We start from the raw sequence: 19,932 nt of genomic DNA on the forward strand, positions 1-19,932 counted from the left end.
CTAAGTATAGTAATGATTTAATATATATTCTGATGGTAGTATTCCTGAAAATGAAATTCTTGGAACTCACCAGCATGCAAATGTCTCCACTTCTCATTATATGTTTATATAGAAAATTCTTTAAATTGGCAAGGGTATGTCACCTAATCAAGGAAGACCCTTAGTCATTTCTTTATGAAGTGGCTAACTGCCACGTTCTGGGATGGAAATTATTAATCTTTACCCACTTATTAGTTAATTGGGTAATATCCTATTACTCGGTAATTAATCAATTACCTGCATAATTTAAAAAATTATCTCAACTTAATTAAATACTACTCTCTTTTAACATATCTTGTACACCTTATGGTCATGTAGTACCTTGTATGACACTAGTCCATAAATACCGGGTATTTTAGCTCATGCCGTATTTTATCCCAAAATGCAAACTTCGACAAAATTCATTTTCTTCAGTTTTACTTACCCTCTTACCTTCACGAATTTACTCATCACTTATAATTCTTATAATAACCAAATAATCTTTTCCTTGGACTGATGTCAATTACCTTACGACAAATTCAACGTACATTACTGCATAGTGCAACATCGTCATAACTTATTATTGTGAAGCGTAACATCACTGTAATGTAATACTGCTGGGTACAACACTAGCGTAACTTATTACCGCAGGACGTAACATTATCGTAATATATTACTGCAGAGGGTGACATCATCGTAACATATTACTGCAAAGCATAACATTGTCGTAATATAATACTGGGGGACATAATATTGCGGGGTGTAACATCATTCCCCCATTGGAACATTCGTCCTCGAATGTTGACCAATGCACTTATCATTTTCTAAACTTATATCTTCCGAATACTTTAGAACTATCCTTGCCATCTAGGCGACTGTTCTATGAATAGGTCCAAAGTCTAGGGCATCCCTCCTTAGGCCTCCTTCTCACACCACAACTTGTAGTCGGAATCCTTCCAATCTCGTAACTGTTGCTACTTTTCATCATGCAGCCTGTATAGTTTTAATCTTGTAAGTGTGTCCGATCTCTAGGCTTCACATGTAGAGCTTGATAAGATGTCCCTTTGGGCATTTATGAGTATACTGAAGTTCTTCGCTCGGTACTTGGTTGAATTCATGAATATTGTTATATCTCATCGCACAGGTCCGTTTAACCATCCATATGAATTTACTGCCATAACTCTTACTTTAATTTATCGTTGTTGAGGTCTACTACCAAATCCCAGCTTACTCTCGTTTCTCATTACATATATATAAATTTAAGTCCTTTAATGCTTCCTTATTAATGTTCATCTATAGAATGACGGCCTAATCTTATCTTATACTTTGTAACTTTTGTCCATCCATTATTGATTCACCTCAATATTGATCTACAATATACCACTGATAACTTAACCTTTTATGTAATATTGCTGCTAGGATTCACGTTTTATCGGGGAACGTCTGAAATGATTAGATTGATCCACCTGGGGAGATACCCTTCTTTCATAACCATACCTCACAGCATCCCAATGCTATTCACCTTGCGTGAGTACTTTAATCTTGTCCAATTCATAAGATTCATTTCTTTTCATCGTAGAATCATTACTCAATCGAAGGCCCAAACGTCATCTTTTATCTATCACAATTACATCCTCATTCTATTACCAGGGTGGCATTCTAAATGCTATTAGTCTTAGACTCCTTTGAGTTCATTCAGGCTATAGTGAACTTTGTATAATTTAGAGAAACCATCTTCTCTTCTTGTTTTCATGGGCTTAATCCTGGGGACTTATCCATTTTTGTTACCTTCTCACTTGCCCTTTCTTATCCTTACTCTCGTCTTCTAGAACCTTGTCGCTTCACCATATAATGGCTTGTGACCTACACAACTCTATTTATATTACTTGTAACCTTTCAACTTGCTTGCATCATAGATTTCCTTATGTCATTCTGGGACATCAAGCGAGACATCACATCATCTCTAACTCTTCTTTACTGTCTTAATTAGCCTCCTCGATACCTAGAAACCATAGGCTATGAGATATGCCACTGACTATGCCGCTATCATTCCTGGATATTGAATCCCAGCACTTCTAGCCTTCTATCCAAAGTATGGACTATTCACATATTCTGCCTTTGAGTATCTCGTTCACTGTTCACATTTACCTTACTTACCTTAAAATCTCATATCGTATCTTTTATATCTTTCATAACCTCTCTTCCACTTATGTGTAATTCACGTCCATAACTTGAAGCTCTATTATAATACTCACACCTCTGGTACATACACAATTCGGTGGGAGCTTCATACTGACTTCTTATGAGGCTGGTACTTTATCTAACTGGCTTCCTTGTAGAGCCATTATAGATTATGGTTGTTGTGATTTCTCTTGAACATCTAATATTAAGAGTGATCTATCATGTTCTCAAGAACAACTTCTATAATTTTTCTAGGTCCAATAATCAGACTCCTCATTTACTTGGGTAATGTAATTCTTTAGTTTCTTCTTCCTTCTGATCAGCCTTTACGTAGGCTTAAGCTATCTTCCGGTTTGTGGCTCATGGTATCAGTTATTACCTTATCCTTTCATGGGCGTTATGGATATTTATGATAAAATCCTTTAACAATTCAATCCTTCATCTATGACCTGGGCTCAATTCTTTCTTTTAACGTATACCAGAATCTTCTGTGGCTGTATATGATGCATGTATAAAACTCCAAATCCTTAAGTAAGTTCGTAACGTAACTAACTCTGGATCATTGATCGAATAATTTATTTCGTTCCATTTTAGCTTTCTTTCAACGTAAGCTATTACTTTTCCTGGTCCTTTTGCCCCCTTGTTACATCCATACTTAGCTCATCTTAGTGCTTACACATGCCAGAGTTTTTATCCAACTCATATGATCTCGAATATTACTTTTAATTTTACTTCTCGTTCATTAGTCATGGTAGGTGCCACTTTCTTTTAGAGTGCTTATAATGTTGTTGTGATACTGTTGTTACACAACCATTTCCTCTTTAAGTCATTGTGCTTAAGTTGAAGCCTTCTTCCTTATTTCCTCAGCTAGTCTTTCGTTATTTAGGGAGAACCCTTGACTCTCGTAAAGCTGTGAGCTTATTACGGATCTTTTGATGTCCTTCCTTTCCTATAATTATCCGTAGTTTCTTACCTCTGCGCCCTTGTGCTTATAGGGTTGCTACAACTGATATTTTGACTGCCTTCCTAGTGGCACTTTCTTTTATCCCCGTAACACTCATACGATATCTTTAACTACCCCGATTCCTATTTGAATATATCTCAAGTATTATAACAATATTGCTGCGAGGATGAAATCTCCATGTTAGGGTTTACTACATTTACCTTGCATGATCTACTGATTTGTCTGTAACTTCTTGTCTAGCCATGAGTAGGCTCTTCCTGAATCAACTACTAACTACTCATCGGCCCATTCTCATATCCATATTCGGCGTAATCTCTCTTAGGTTATTTCCTTTGTCTAACTTACCTCTTGCACTAGCTCCTTATTTATCAATAACCTTCTGGGCAAGAAAACTTACTTCATTTTTCTGACATTGTGCTTACGTAACGTTATGGAATCATAACATAACTGTAGGATTCGGATAAGTGCAATCTCATCCCTTTTCTCATTTTTATCGCATTCTTCCTTTATCATTCCATATTCCCTCCTTTAGGGGAGTACTAAGAGTTGGAGCTATGACGACTTTCCTATAGATGTTTTACCTTTTCATCTTTGGCATCCTTTCACATCATCCATGACCCTTACTCGCCATACAGTAATCCTTCTGTACCAAGGATAACAAATTTCCTTACTCGCGAGGGTGACACTTAATATAACTGGCACATACAGTCCCTTAAGCTTAACTTTGTTCACATTGCTTGCTTTAGGGAAGCGTCTTCCTGAATGACCTTTAAAGGATATTCTTCTGTCGTCCATTCTATTATTGCCGGAATGCAATCTGAAATTCTCATAATGTTGACTATTACCAAATCACTCAGTCCCTAATTCATATTTAGTTTATCTTATTCACCAGCCCATACTGATTTCTATTACTCTGGGGTCTAGCTTTTCCTCTTGGTAATCGCACTAGAGTTGCAGACTTACTTCTCAAAATAAGGACATGACTGTATGGCCTACACTCTTTTGTTGTCCTAAGGCATGTCACCCCTTGTCTCTTCCTTCACTTGACTATAAATTTTTTAATATTATGATCTTTGGATCTACCGTTGTCATCCATGTACCACATCTTACTCATAATGCTTCATTAACTCTTTTCTTATTTCCCGCTAACATTTATGCCTATCACTTTATTCTGAAATCTCGAACAAGACATTCTTTTGCTTTTAAATTCCCTTTACTCCCTCTCGTGGCTCTTCAAGTTGCTTAGCGTTCTAGATTTACTAGGGACACAAGCCACACTGAGGTAATATGTATCCCTTCAAGGCTTATAGTGCATGTCTTTGCAATACTCATATCTGGCTGCACTATTTTAAAGTGTACCATCTGGGTGTCTCACAAGGAGATCTATTAGCACATTTAAAATATCCTTTGGAAATGTCAACTGTCACAAACAATTCATCCATCATTTCTTCTTATACTGCTTCTATTAACCCCCATAGGGCATATCTGGAATGGGTACGACCAATTGTATATACCTCTGTTACTATTGAATATAACTCAAAAAGCTTATGTTCCTCTGCCTCAATTATAAATGTCGTTAGCCTTAATTAATTGGGTACCTCGTACTCTTCTTCCTCTTGCTTCTTTTGCTTGTTGAAACTTGTATTTATCTTCTTAATCTCTCATTGTCTTTTACCATAAAGACGGATAGACATTCTTGCCTTAAGGCTTCTTATCAGAAAGCTTGCACCTTTCAGTACACCCATGATCTGCTGAAGACCTCATATTTACTTATCATAAGCATGATATGAAGTCGAGTTCCTCTAATTCAACACTTCCACATCTATATATCTTATCGATCATCTTTCTGAACGTAGGCATCGTCTTATTACGAATAAAAATAGAAGCTCATGACTTGAATTCTTACAAGTGAGCTCTACCACACGATCTAGAGTAAGAAAAAAGAGTGACAGTCTTCAATGCCCTATAGCCTCCTGCTTATAAGTGTGGTGCATGACACACCCATAAATAAGACTTTACTAGACACGGCTTGTAGACTCCCTAGGACAGAACTGCTCTGATACCACTTTTGTCACGACCCAAACCGATGGGCTGGACGGCACTCGGTACCTTACTCAACCGAGTACCAACGTAATGTATCTTTCTTATTACATCATCATATACACATGCATACGGACCTAATAGGCCAACATGATCCTTTATAAACTCAAAATATAGGCCGACAAGGCCGTACAATCTTTTATGTACAAGACATATGTCTACAAGCCTCTAAGAATACATAAATGTCATAAAGGTCTGGACAGAATCTCGCCATATCAAACAATACACATCTAAATCATACTAACCAAACGAGCAACTCCGAAGCAAATAGAGCGCACCAACATCTTCCGCTGAGCTGATAGCCTACTTGGAGGGCTCTCGACCTGTCTATCGGGACCTGCGGACATGAAACGCAGCATCCCTAGGTAAAAGGGATGTCAGTACAAATAATGTACCAAGTATGTAAGGCACATAAATAAATACATAAGAGCCATAGAAGACATATAGAGTACATGACTCAACCTGTAAGTCTAAATAACTTTGTAAATCATAAATTACTTTTAGCGTCATGCATATGCGTATGAATGTCATGTCGTGCATATGTACATGTTTCATAACATCATCAGCCTCTGAGGGCATCCCGTCATATCATATCGGCCACTGTGAGCAAAATCATCATCATATATCAGTTGATTAGGTGGTGGTGCATATATAACGCTATAACCTTTCCCATATCCCATATACATATATATACATACATATATACGCGTATATAATGCCGTTTGAATCATATTTCAGCCACTGTGGGCAACATCATCATCATATACCAGCTGATTAGGTGGTGATGCGCATATAACGCCGTAACCTTTTCTCATATCTCATATACATATATTTACATATATACGCGTATATTACGCCATATGGTTAGGGGTCAATGCTCATGAATGCAATGCATGAAAAGTACATTAATAAAATCTTTCGGAATTTTATAAGACCATTGTGTCTTGAGCAATATCATAAAGTAAACTCTTTTCAACTTTCGTATTTTTCTGAGATCCATGAACAGATGATAAAATATTATGACACATGGAAATTCAGGAACATAGATATCTCTAATACTTCTATGAATAGAGTCATTTATGGAATTTGTACTTTTGCAAGTTTCCTTCGTATCGTATGGATCATGCCAAAAAAAAGAAGGGATAGCCTTAACATACCTGGAGTAGTGAAATATCCGTATGATATTCTTGAAAAAGATTGCACCCTGCTCGTTTAGAACCACAAAATTTTACGTTGTTAAGCTCCCAATAATTCTCGTGGATTTTGATTGAAAGACGTTTAGCTTGCTAATTATTCTGGTTGCAAGCATTTTTGTTGGAAAAGAAATGGTTAACGTTGGATGTTGTAGTGCTTTTTAATAGACAATTCATGACTAAGTTCTAAGTATAGGAATGATTTAATATATATTCTGATTGTAATATTCTTGAAAATGAAATTCTTGGAACTCACGAGCATGCAAATGTCTCAACTTCTCATTATATGTTTGTATAGAAAATTCTTTAAATTGGCAAGGGTATGACACCTAATCAAGGAAGACCCTTAGTCATTTCTTTATGAAGTGGCTAACTGCCACGTTTAAGGATGAGAATTATTAATTTTTACCCACTTATTAGTTAATTGGGTAATATTTTATTACCCGGTAATTAATCAAGTACCCACATAATTTAAAAATTGTTTCAACTTAATTAAATACTATTCTCTTTTAATATATCTTGTACACCTTATGGTCATGTAGTACCTTGTATGACACTAGTCCATAAATACCGGGTATTTTAGCTCGGGCCGTATTTTATCCCAAAATGCCAAACTTCGACAAAATTCGTTTTCTTCAATTTTACTTACCCTCTTACCTTCACGAATTTACTCATCACTTATAATCCTAATCACCAAATAATCTTTTCCTTGGACTGATGTCAATTATCTTATGATAAATTCAACAAACATTACCGCAGTGTGCAACATCGTCGTAACTTATTACTACGAGGCGTAACATTACTGTAATATAATACTGTTGGGTACAACACTGTCGTAACTTATTACTGCAGGACGTAACATCATCGTAATATATTACTGCAGAGGGTGACATCATCGTAACATATTACTGCAGAGCATAACATTGTCGTAATATAATACTGCAGGACATAATATTGTGAGGTGTAACAGATATTAGGGATCGAGAGATAGAGAGAGACGTAGAGAGGATCCCAATTCTTTGCAACAACACCCAATTCAAACAAATAATATTTTTTGAAAACCCAAATTCGAATTCAAAGCTTTAAAGCTTTTTAATGGTTGTCAATGGTGGAATTGCTGCTCTCTTGTGCAAGATACGTGGGGGAGAAGGGGGGAGGATGAGATGTGGAGAGAGAAACGTTGGGGGGAGTGGGATTTGTACGTTAAAGTGATTGTAAGAATTGATTAATATTCTTAAATCCTAAAAATGTATATAATTGGTAATTTTGTATATAACAGGTAATTGAAGTAAAACTTGAGTAGGGAGGATAATAAAGTTTTCCAATAGTGTATATGTACGTAAAAATCGCTTTGATATTCTGCTGAATTAGCATTTTGAAAAATATTTGAAATTGAAGGATTGCAGTGTACTTAGTTGAAATAAAATTTTCCTTTTTCCACCAAAAAATTGAGGGATTGTATTGAATCTGACATTTGAATTTTATAACCCACTAAAGTCGGGCTGGGGCTGGTCTCCGTTTTGACAGCTGTGCTATTCTCACAGCAAAAGAAAAGGAAAAAAAACACTTTTATAGAAAAATTCCATCATTTAACCCCTTGTTTGGATGATTGTTACCCGTTGTATCGTATCGTATCGTTATTATAATTACAATGTTTGTTTTGATTGTTATTTAAAATCCGTTGTATTGTATTATTAAATCCATTGTTACGTAACAACGAAAAGAGCCATTTTACGTAACGACCGATTTGGTGTGGTCGGATCGTTACGTATTTTTCTTTCCAACTATACCCTTATTTATTACTTATTAATCCTACTTTACTCTTTTCCTTATTTTATTATTTTAACTCCAAGTCCAACCTAAACCTACTGTCTTCGTTCAGTCTCCCGTAAGAATTTGGTTAGATCTGCCGCTTTTGTTTCTTATGGTTCTTCCATTGTTCTACTTTTTTTATTGCTAATAATTGTTAACTTTTTTCCTTGATTAGGTTTCTGGGCTTGTTTTCAAGATACAAAATACAGGTACTTTTCTCTCCTTTTTTTTGGTTAGTTATCATGTGTTTCAGTTCTTATTGTAACTAGATTCGGCTGTTTGAGTAGTTCATCTCCTACTATGTTGAAACTATGTATGATTATTTTGAAGATTTTTATTTGCATGATGTAAATATTTGATGAGTAATATGATTTGCTAATATGATTCACCGAGTAATAAGTTATAGCTTAAGGTCTACGTGTCGATATCGCATTTTGTGTTGCAACTTTAACATCTAGTTATGGAGATTTTTTGTTGCATGACTTGAGTATATGGTTAAACTATAGTTTGGTTCTGGGAAAAACTTGAAGTGTAATCTGGTAATATGATTTGCCTAACTAAATTCATGGCTAAGGTCAACTATCTGTTATATATATATATATATATATATATATATATATATATATAGCATGTATTCAGTGAAGATTTGTCCATCACTTCTTATTCTTCACATTAGAGACATATATACTGAAAACTAGTATTTTAAGTATGGCTAAGGTCTAGCATCTTGGATCTGCTATCATTTCAAATATTTTATTTTCTAACTTAATTTATTGACGATGATCTCATTCAATTTTATTATAGATGGATGATCGGAATAATCAAAATAATAGTCAAATATCACGACAGTTGAGCTCTTTAGCCGCATATGTTGCTTGCTTAGTTGTTATCTGGTTTTGGAATTATGCATGTGAAATTGAAAATGATCGACGTACGATCACACATGATTTACGAATTGAAGGAGAACGAGTCAGAAGTGAATTAATGAGTTATTTATTCTCAACTGAACTCTGTCATAATATCTTGAGAATGACCCCTCCAGCCTTTATCGGTCTATGTGAGATATTAGGTAGAGAGGGTGGTCTTAGACCAACACTTCGAACTACCGTTGAGGAACAAGTTGCAAAAACACTTTACCTGTTAGCGCATAATGTGACAAATCGTGAACTAGCTTTCTTCTTTCGTCGATCTGGTGAATCAGTCAGTCGTCATTTTCATACTGTCTTGAGAGCTATCTTGGGGTTATATGAAAAATTTATTACACAACCCGATGGCTTCCAAGTTCCTTCTGAAATTGCCAGCAGTCAGAGATTCTACCCATACTTTAAGGTGAACACAATTATAATTTTTATTTAAGTTTTAACTAATGCCAAGATTGCTTGCATTTTAAATCATGAACATAATGTCAGGATTGTATTGGTGCAATTGATGGAACACACATACGTGTTAAAGTTCCACAAAGTGAAGCACCTAAATATTCTAGGAAGTAAAGTTCCACAAAGTTGATTCGAGATCACATAGCAACGGACATGTGGCTTGACTACCTTGCTTAATTTTCTAGGAAGTAAAACTCAAATGAATATTTTCGTGACTATTTGATTGATTCTGTGCTAAGTAATTTCTATAAGTTATTTTTGAAGTATAGACCAAATGTATTGCAGTTTTCTTTATTTTATAACTTTTATGAGTATTTATGTGTAATTTAATTTTATTGAATCTAAATTTTTTTGATTCATCTTAATTATGTAGTTGCCAATATGCCGAAAAGGTCAAAGTCATCCTCAAGCGATATAAATGTTTTAGATAACAATTCTGTTTGTGTTTGGTCAAATGCTATGGACGACGCCTTAATTGATGCATTTCATCATCAGCATATACTTGGTAACAGAGTTGGTGGAACCTTCACTTCACACGCCCTGGATAATATAGTGAATGAGCTACAATCAAAATTTCCTGATAAAATTATTAACAAAGAGAGAGTTCACAATCGAATGAGATTAATTAAAAGACAATTTGGAAAGTGCTATGACATGTTTCAAAATGGGATGAGTGGGTTTGCATGGGATCCCAATACAAATACATGGAATGCTGAATCTGAAGTATGGGATCAATTAATTCAGGTAAATTTATATTTATTAGTTTTGTTCTTATTTTTCATGTTTTCTTTATTAATTAATATATGTTATACTTTTTATATGTAGGCTAAGCCTGAAGCTGCTGAATTGAGGAACAAGCCAATTAGAAATTATGATAAACTAATAGTGCTATATGGAAAAGATAGGGCTACTGGAAAGCATGCCGAAACTGGATCAGACATGTTGAAAAGAAGTGCTCACAATAATTCGAGAAGATCAAGTACTGCTTCATTGACCATTGATGAGGTAGATGAATTAATTTCTATGAATGTTGCCTCTTTGGAAAACACTGAGAAAGATGGGCAAGACGAGCAAGAGCAAACAACTCCCAAAACGCCTACATTGAATGCATATTCAGAGGCACCAATTTCTAATAAGAATAAAAATCAAAAACAAGATCATCTTAAAGGTATGACTGATATGTTGAGAGGTGGGATGGATAATTTGGCCAATGCCATAAATCGCTTATCAACTATGCCACCAATTCTAGAGAGTGAGATATGGCAGATGGTGAAGGAGATGAATTTGGAACCGCGTTTGGTCCCAAAGGCTTATATATTTCTTTGCCAACATGCAGACTTGTGCCGCACGTTAATTGGATGTCCATGGGAAGACCACAAAATTATTTTGTTGACCATGATGTCGGTTGACAATTAAGTTAGATTAATATTATTTATATTTATATTATTATAACTATTAAGAATTTTATAATGAAGTGGAATGCTTCGTTATTAGAAGATATTATATCATGCACTCAAGTTTTGGATTATATACAATTGCTTGTTACTAGGAAATATTATTTACGATCTAAATTTTGAATGATGTGTACTTGGTATAGCGTCTACAGGAATCTATGTTGATATAGCGTGGCAAAACCTTGTTCGATTGTACCGCTAAGAAACATATATCTATAAGTAAATACAAAAGTACACAAGAGGGTCGTCGAGCGCAAAGCCACCACGTGGAGTTGGTTTCCTTAAAATTAAGTACACAAGTATGTCACAGTTCAAATACGTCCAGGTACATCCCCCTTGAATCTTCCCCTTCTTCTTCAATTCCCTTCATTCCCTTCTTTCTCCATATATATCAAGCATAAAAGTACAACGTTAGTAACGTAACAAAGAAACAAAATCGATATTCAATATTTATCTTCTCCTAGGTTTTGTGCCTCCCTTTTTATGGAAGCTCCGGCTACGATCAGGTACACCTTCACCGCACCCTCTTCCATGCACCTCCACCGTCGTCCTTCCAACTCTGACTGCTCCGGTCGCTGTTTCTGTTCTTGTCACTGCTGTTGAATTCATTTCCAAGCACACTTCTGTTTGCACTCTTCCACGGTGAGCTACTATCCATTAAAATTGAATATAAGTTGAATTTTTTTAATTTTTTTTGGAATTGGAGCAACAAAGGGAGAATCTCAATTTCATCTGTTTTTGGTCGTTTCTTGGATTAGGATGGATATTACTCCGTCGCAATCGAGCAATCTGTCTCTAGGGTTTGTTTCTCATGAGTCGATCACCTTTCGGCTCAATCCTCGCGTTCGTGACTCTTCCCATTCGGATGAGGAGAGGGATGTCCAAGAGTTCCGCATTTTAGGGCATTCGATGTGTTTAAAGAGGAAGAGAGAGATCAGTTCGACGCCAGGGCTTGAATCGCGAAGAAATGCTGTTAGAGCATGGGGCAATCAGGGCCTAAGTGTAGCTGATCCTGATTTGTATGAGATAATGGAGAAGGAGAAGCAACGGCAACACAAAGGGATTGAATTAATTGCTTCCGAGAATTTCGTGGGCAAGGCAGTAATGGAGGCATTAGGTAGCCATTTAACGAACAAGTACTCCGAAGGAATGCCAGGGGCAAGGTATTATGGTGGCAATCAGTATATAGATGAAATCGAGACGCTATGTTGTAAGCGTGCATTGGCTGCTTTTGGACTTGATCCAGAGAATTGGGGTGTGAATGTGCAGCCATATTCCTGCACCTCAGCTAATTTTGCTGTTTATACTGGTTTATTACACCCTGGTGATCGGATTATGGGTTTGGATACACCATCTGGTGGAAACACGAGCCATGGATACTATTTGCCCAATGGGAGGAAAGTTTCAGGAGCTTCAATCTTCTTTGAGAGTTTATCTTATAAGGTTGACCCCCAAACTGGGTATGTAGATTTTGATAAGCTTGAAGAAAGGGCTCTTGATTTCCGGCCCAAGATTCTTATATGTGGGGGAAGTTCCTATCCCCGAGAATGGGATTATGCAAAGTTTAGACAAATTGCTGATAAATGTGGAGCAGTTTTAATGTGTGACATGGCACAGATTAGTGGCCTTGTTGCCGCAAAGGTAATTTTTTCTTTTAGTCCTGTTGGTTATTTGATTTATTTTGGCCCCTTTACCCAGCTTAGCACGTGCATCAGTTTACTCGCTTTTATTAACCAGTTTAGTGTTCACTCTGATCTCTTGCTGGCTAGCAGAAAGAACCCATCAAGTAATATGTGTTGTGCTTTTTGCATTAGTTTTGGATGTTCAAGGTGATTTCTTAGGCTGAATAACTACACTTTACTGACAGCAAATCGCTCCTTACTTAAACCTTGTAGGTTTAGTACCTTATTTTGCATCCCTTTAATAGCATGCCAATTTTCTGATTTCACACAGTACCTAAATCTGCTTTGTGGTTATACTGCCATGATTATAGTGCCATTTTGTTACCTGCTGAATTTGTCTAAAGAACATTTCCGATTGTAAAGTACAAATCCGTGCTACTTAAGGAACCATTTATGCTCTTTCCGGAAAGCAATGGAATAGCTACACCATTGTATTTTTAATCTATTTTGATAACTTGCAATTGTTATGCATCTTCTCTTTATGTATATGCTTCGTCTTGGCTCGAGATTGTTAGTGTAACAAATGGTTAAATATTTGCTTGTGACTGAACTTGGTGATGAGTTCATTTGCTTGGGATTTTTTAAACTTGATTTAATGTTTGGTTCCGTTTGTTAGATAAAAGATCAAGACATCATAGGTGGAGTATTTTTAGGTAACGATGTTGCAGACTAAAAGAAATTTACTGCAGATATAACCTGATAAAGTCTACTTTTCTTCCTGGTGTAGTAAATATGTACTCAAGTATCTGTGTGCTTTTTGCTGCCCTGAGTAAATCTGTTGTGAGGAATCTCTCTTCGTCTTTGTGTTACTACTCTTGATTTCCCATTGGTTCCTTTCCTTACATTGATGATCAGGTGTTCTGTTAAATCTGATGCATAGTACTGTCTCTGCAGGAGTGTTTGAGTCCCTTTGACTATTGTGACATTGTTACTTCAACAACCCATAAGAGTCTCCGAGGCCCTAGGGGAGGTATTATCTTCTACAGGAAAGGTTCAAAGCCAAGGAAGAGAGGCATGCTTTTGAATCAAGGTGATGGCAGTGATAAATATGATTTTGAGGAGAAGATAAACTTTGCCGTTTTTCCTGCTCTTCAGGGTGGGACACACAATAACCATATTGCTGCCCTAGCAGTGGCATTGAAACAAGTGGCTAGTCCTGAATACAAGGCATATATGCAACAAGCAAAGAGAAATGCTCAGGCGTTAGCAGCTGCTTTATTGAGAAGAAACTGTAGGCTGGTTACTGGAGGGACAGACAATAACATGATATTGTGGGATCTGAGAAATCTTGGGTTAACAGGTTGAATATCTTTTCCTGAATTACCTCCACTTGCCTGAAGTACGGTTGTTATTTCATTTGGTTAAATTATTGGACCTGTGTCTAGTGAAACTGATGCGTCAAATGTTACTATTTGATACATGTTCTTTTTGTGGTTGCCAGCGTATTCATTTTTTACCTCTTCGTTATTTCAAATCTGAGGAAAGGGATAGTGCATGGAAGATATGGCTGTAGGAAAAAAAAGAAGTGAATGTCACAAGTATTGTTTGGGTTGGAGTCCAGTCTAAGTCGTTCACTAGGTTGAGCGATTACTCTCTTATTTTCATATTCATACTAGTGCGGTCAATCATCAGACTAGGTCATTCTTTTTTTTTTTTTTTTTTTTTTTTTTTTGAAGAGTTGGTGTTTTTCCGATGATCCTGGTATCAATTTGTTTCACAACATTTCTGAATCGACTTCTCACTACTGTGGTGGCATAATTACTATTTTCTACTATCCTGGTATCATGGTTGTCCAACGTTGGGAACATTGTAGTTTGCCTCGTCTTTAGGTTTCTCTAAAAACCTAACTTCCTTGCTGCTAATGAGAACTGAAACACTGGAGGCATTCTCATGCAAATGCCGTTGATGATAAATCTCTGTAATTTAGTAGTTATCTCTTCCTTAAGTTAAGTTGGAAGAGAATAAGTTATATGGGACGACTGCTGATGGCATCCAATATTGTTGATAGGCAGCAAACCTGCCACTTCTTACCTTTGTGGCCTTGATGCCTAGAAGAATATGACTGCTTTTTCGTTTATTATGTCATCTAAGATGGAGTGCGGTGGGTTGACTTGATTCAATTGTGAAGAAAACAATGTAAAATGTTTTTTGCTTAATATTTACTGGAGAAACATGTGGGGTCCATAGATTAGCTTTTGTGCATTTTACTACTGCTTGAACTAGATACAGAACATAGAGTTCAACATATTTGATTGTTTGGCTAGGCTTCTAGTTTTAAGTTTCTAGTTTTATGTTTCAACAGAATATACTTGGAAGTTGGTACCGGTAATTGCTTGTACTTGAGATGGTAATTATATATGTAAAGGATGGTGACGATCAATGTAGTAAACTAGCCTTATTTTAGTTATACTGGCATGTGTTTAGTTTGAGCGCATTATTTATGGTTATACTGGACATTTGATTTCTAACAAATAGGTAGCTTAAACTAAGGTATTAATTTTGGTGTAACTTTGCACTTCTAAAATAATTGCTTAATGGGCTTAGCTCACTTGCATGATGATGAACTCACTTCCTGCAATCTGCAATCTCTTGTCTTCTTGATTCTGGGAGTTGCTGTCATGGAATTACAATTGCAGTTGCTGAATTGCTGCCATTTTTTTGATGGTATATTGGTCTTTATACTACTATATTTGTGTAGGTAAGAATTTCGAAAAGGTCTGTGAGTTGTGTCACATCACTGTCAACAAAGTGATGATCTTTGATGATAATGGGAGTATGACCCCAGGAGGTGTGAGGATAGGTAAGTTGTTTCGATGCTGAGTTTCATTTATCAACTTTCAGGAGTTGAGAAGCCCTTTATATATATTCTTTTGTTTCTTCGGGTGCAGGGACCCCTGCTATGACATCAAGAGGCTGCCTGGAGAATGATTTTGAGATGATAGCAGATTTCCTTCTTAGAGCAGCACAGATTGCTAATTCAGTACAGAAAGGACACGGAAAGCTGGCAAAGGCTTTCTTGAAGGGCCTTGAGAACAACAATGACATTATTGAGCTACGGACACGTGTTGAAAATTTTGCTTCGCTGTTTGAAATGCCTGGATTCGAAGTATAGTTGGAGGGGTAATTCTTGCAGAAGACCACATTCTTGTGTTTGACGCTAACCTTTTCTTGGGAGAAGTGCGCTCAATTCTTGTCCAAGCAATCTTCTTGGACTACTATGATGTCAACACTGGAGAGCCTTTTCCACACCGCCATCCTTGATTAACTAAAGATATGCCATTGTCAGTTGACATGACTACTGAAATTAGAGGTTAATTGAAGGCCTGAACCTGGCCGCACTTGTAATTATTTAGGCGGAGATTTGGGTTTATGAAATAGTTTACCTCAGACAAGATTTTCACTTTTATTTGTTATGGCCATAGTGTCCTATTTCGTTCATTATTCTTTCTTTGTACCTATGGTGTTATACAGTAATTATTATGGTTGGGTTGAAGAAGTACGTATTCTGTTATTTTCTCTATTATATATAAGAGGTTACAAAGTGGAATGTACAGGACAACTATGCCGTTTATGTTTGCTGACTTCTTTGAATGAAAATCCTGAATTGCTCGTGAAAACGGGAAGTCAAAGTTGGGTATTGTAAAATTTTCCTTTAGATTTTCTTTGGGCTGTTAACAGCTGAAGAATTTGCTGGTTTGACATTCTTAATCAGGTTCTGAAAGGTATAGGTTAACGTGAATTAGACATTTCTAATTGGAAAAGAAAATTAGATTCTGATGCGATAACAAAGAATTTAAAAAGCATCGTTCTTTGACATTATCTTAAAATTAGTTATCACTATGTGGGGAGGAAGCATAATTCCAATTTTCACTTTAACTAATTTCTGGGCACGCACAATGCATGAGTACCCCTTATCAATGAGAATAAATTTGTTTAAAACGAAAATATACTTAAAGAATATATTTGTATTAATAAAAATAAGAGATAATTTTATCCATGGTCATTGAACTTTTGTGTTTGTTACCCAAAAATTACTTTTCTTTTTTTGATTATGTAAAAATCATTCAACTTTAAGTTTATTACACAAAAATCACTTTTCTTTCTTTTGTTACACAAAAATCATTTTACTTTACTCTAGTTATCACAAAAGTCACATTTTTACTTAAAAGTCTATTATGCCCTTGATATTATATAAACATTCATATTTATTGTGACGACCCAAGGGGACATCACCGTAATTCTTCCCTATTCCGTGCTCCCGAGGCCTTGAAAACCTCGCTTTTAGTCGCCTCGATTTGCATGCGCAGTTCGGGCGCGTAGCCGGAAAGTTTTTATGTTAGAATATGTGGATTTTGTGAAAAATTTGATGAATTTTGGTATTAATATGCATAATGTTGACTTCGGTCAACATTTTGGGTAAACGGACCCGGGCCTGTGATTCAACGGTCCCAGAAGGTCCGTAGGAAAATATGGGACTTGGGCGTGTGCCCGGAATCAAATTCCGAGGTCCCAAGCCCGAGAAATGAAGTTTTGAAAGAAATTATTTTCTGAAATTTGATATGAAAATTTGAAATTAAAAGGAGTTAGAAAATATAGGTATCGAGCTCGTATTTTGGTTCCGACGCCCGGTACAAGTCTTAAATATGTGTTAAGCACTATCTGTAAAGTTTGGCTAAAAACGGACGTCATATGACGTGTTTCGGACTTAATGGAGAATTTGAGTTATGAAAGTTGAAGAAAGAAAATCATGTGTTTGAGGCTTGATCCTATGTATATGATGTTATTTTGGCGATTTGATCGCACGAGTAAGTCCGTAAGATGTTTTTAAGGTTGTGTGCATGTTTGGTTTGGAGCCCCGAGGGCTCGGGTGAGTTTTGAATGGGGCCCGGGAGGTCTTGGACTTAAGAAAATGCAGGTTCAGGTGTTGCAGACACCAGCGTGGCCGCGATGCATTTTTGTGCGGTCCGCGTGGCTGAGTCTGAGGGCTAGGGTTTTAGGTTAACCAGCGCGGCCGCGCACCAAAATAGTGCGGTCCGCGCTGGAAGGGTTCAGAGAAGCCCCAATTTTTCTCCCACTCGGTGCGGCCGCAACACATTTTTGTGCGGTCCGCGCCAGGTCCTCAGAAAGGTATACAAGTTCGGAAAATCTCAGTCATTTTTCACTTTTCAAAAACCCAAAACCTAAGAGGCGATTTTCCCAACAACTTTTCTTCCCCAAAACGATTGGTAAGTGATTTCTAACTTAATTTCTTTATTCCTTAACATCTTTTAACATAATTTCAACTTCAAATCAAAGATTTTCATGGGGAAAATTGAGTGTTTTGGGTAGAATTTAGGTTTTCTACAAATTGAGAAGTTGGACCTCAATTTGGGGTCCGATTTAAAAACAAATCATATATTTGGATTTATGGGGGAATGAGTAACCGGGTTTTGGTCCGAACCTCGAGTTTCGACCACGTGGGTCCGGGGGTATTTTTGACCTTTTTGGGAAAAACCTTGAAAAATCTATTTTCATGCATTGGGGATGATTCATTTAGTAATTATTAATGTGATTAAGTAACTTATGACTAGATTCGAGCGGATTGGTGGTGGAATCAAGAGGTAAAGCTATACTAGAAGCGTGAGTTGAGTTTGGAGCATTCGAGGTAAGTGTTTGTTCTAACTTTGGCTTGAGGGAATAGGATTAGGATGATATTTGCTACTTGCTAATGTGGAGTACGGTGTATAGGCATGGTGGCGGTTATCTATGCACCAGAGTCTAGCATGACCGTGAGTCTTGATTGCTTTTAATTCGAATAATGTGACACAAGCTCCTTGTTTATTTGAAAGTTTCATATAATGTGAACGGTTGAGGAAGAATGATTTAAAAGGAGAATGTGTTGTGAATACTCCCTTGCCGGGATGTGTAGACTGATATATATATTCTCCCTTGTCGGGATATTTTGGGCTGTTAACTGTACCCTTGCCGGGTTAAAGGTATTGAGTTGTTATTCTCCCCTAAAGGGGTCTACTATATGAAGTCAGATATTATGAACTATATTATGGGATCGTGTGGCACGCCGTCCACTTATATATGATATTATGGGATCGTGTGGCACGCCGTCCACTTATATATGATATTATGGGATCGTGTGGCATGCCGTCCACTTATATATGATATTATGGGATCGTGTGGCACGCCGTCCACTTATATATGATATTATGGGATCGTGTGGCACGCCGTCCACTTATATATGATATTATGGGATCGTGTGGCACGCCGTCCACTTATATATGATATTATGGGATCGTGTGGCACGCCGTCCACTTATATATGATATTATGGGATCGTGTGGCACGCCGTCCACTTATATATGATATTATGGGATCGTGTGGCACGCCGTAGTTTCTTCTGTTTATTTCCAATATTTCATTTTTATCTGTTACTCCCCGATAGCATGTCCCCTCCCAGTTTTACTTTGTATTATTTTGTTATTGTTTTCTTGCACTTGTTGTATAAATATCTGTACAGGTTAATTGTGGTAGGTACTGTCTAGCCTCGTCACTACTTCGCCGGGGTTAGGCCAGACACTTACCAGCACATGGGGTCAGTTGTGCTGATGCTATACTCTGTGCATTTTTGTGCACAGATCAGGGAGCAGCTTACGGACCGCAACAGTAGGACTTCTGGGAGCTATCTTCAGTCCAGGGACTCTCGAGGTAGCCTAGTTGGCGTTCGCAGGCTGAAGTCCCTTTTCCATGTTATTCGTTTGTTTATCTTGTATCAGACAAACATGATGTATTTTTCTTTCAGACATTGATTGTAGTATTCTGTAGTACTCCGTGAGCTAGTGACACCAGACTCTGGGTAGCATTTTGGTTCAAACTTCCGCACTTTTGGTTCTCAGTTGTTTTAGATTTAAAGTCTTCCGCTTAAATTTTGTCTCGTTTATTATATTGTTTGGAAGAAAGCAGGAAAAATGTTTTATATATTTGGCTTGCTTAGCTCCGATAGTAGGCGCCATCACGACACCCGATGGTGGGAAAATCCGGGTCGTGACAAGTTGGTATCAGAGCACTAGGTTACTTAGGTCTCACAACTCACGGACAAGCTCAGTAGAGTCTGAGGGATCGGTGCAGAGACGTCTGTATTTATCCCGCAGAGGCTACTGAG

At 37.0% G+C, this 19,932-nt stretch overlaps 2 protein-coding genes across 2 annotated transcripts; both read left to right on the top strand.

Moving 5' to 3' along the window:
• Positions 1 to 8,364: 8,364 nt before the first annotated feature.
• LOC142164686 (uncharacterized) lies at positions 8,365 to 11,235 on the top strand. The gene is made up of 3 exons (XM_075223010.1): positions 8,365 to 8,477; positions 10,018 to 10,388; positions 10,470 to 11,235. The coding sequence occupies exons 2-3, from the start codon at positions 10,026 to 10,028 to the stop codon at positions 11,058 to 11,060; spliced, it is 954 nt and encodes a 317-aa protein (XP_075079111.1). The 5' UTR covers positions 8,365 to 8,477; positions 10,018 to 10,025; the 3' UTR covers positions 11,061 to 11,235.
• Positions 11,236 to 11,358: 123 nt separating this feature from the next.
• On the top strand, positions 11,359 to 16,339 carry LOC107766212 (serine hydroxymethyltransferase 7). The gene is made up of 5 exons (XM_016584962.2): positions 11,359 to 11,740; positions 11,857 to 12,739; positions 13,675 to 14,080; positions 15,479 to 15,580; positions 15,669 to 16,339. Exons 2-5 carry the CDS (start codon positions 11,858 to 11,860, stop codon positions 15,890 to 15,892), a joined length of 1,614 nt encoding a protein of 537 aa, XP_016440448.1. The 5' UTR covers positions 11,359 to 11,740; position 11,857; the 3' UTR covers positions 15,893 to 16,339.
• The last annotated feature ends 3,593 nt before the right edge of the window (positions 16,340 to 19,932 follow it).

Source organism: Nicotiana tabacum, chromosome 10, assembly GCF_000715075.1.
Source record: "Nicotiana tabacum cultivar K326 chromosome 10, ASM71507v2, whole genome shotgun sequence".
NCBI lineage: Eukaryota > Viridiplantae > Streptophyta > Magnoliopsida > Solanales > Solanaceae > Nicotiana > Nicotiana tabacum.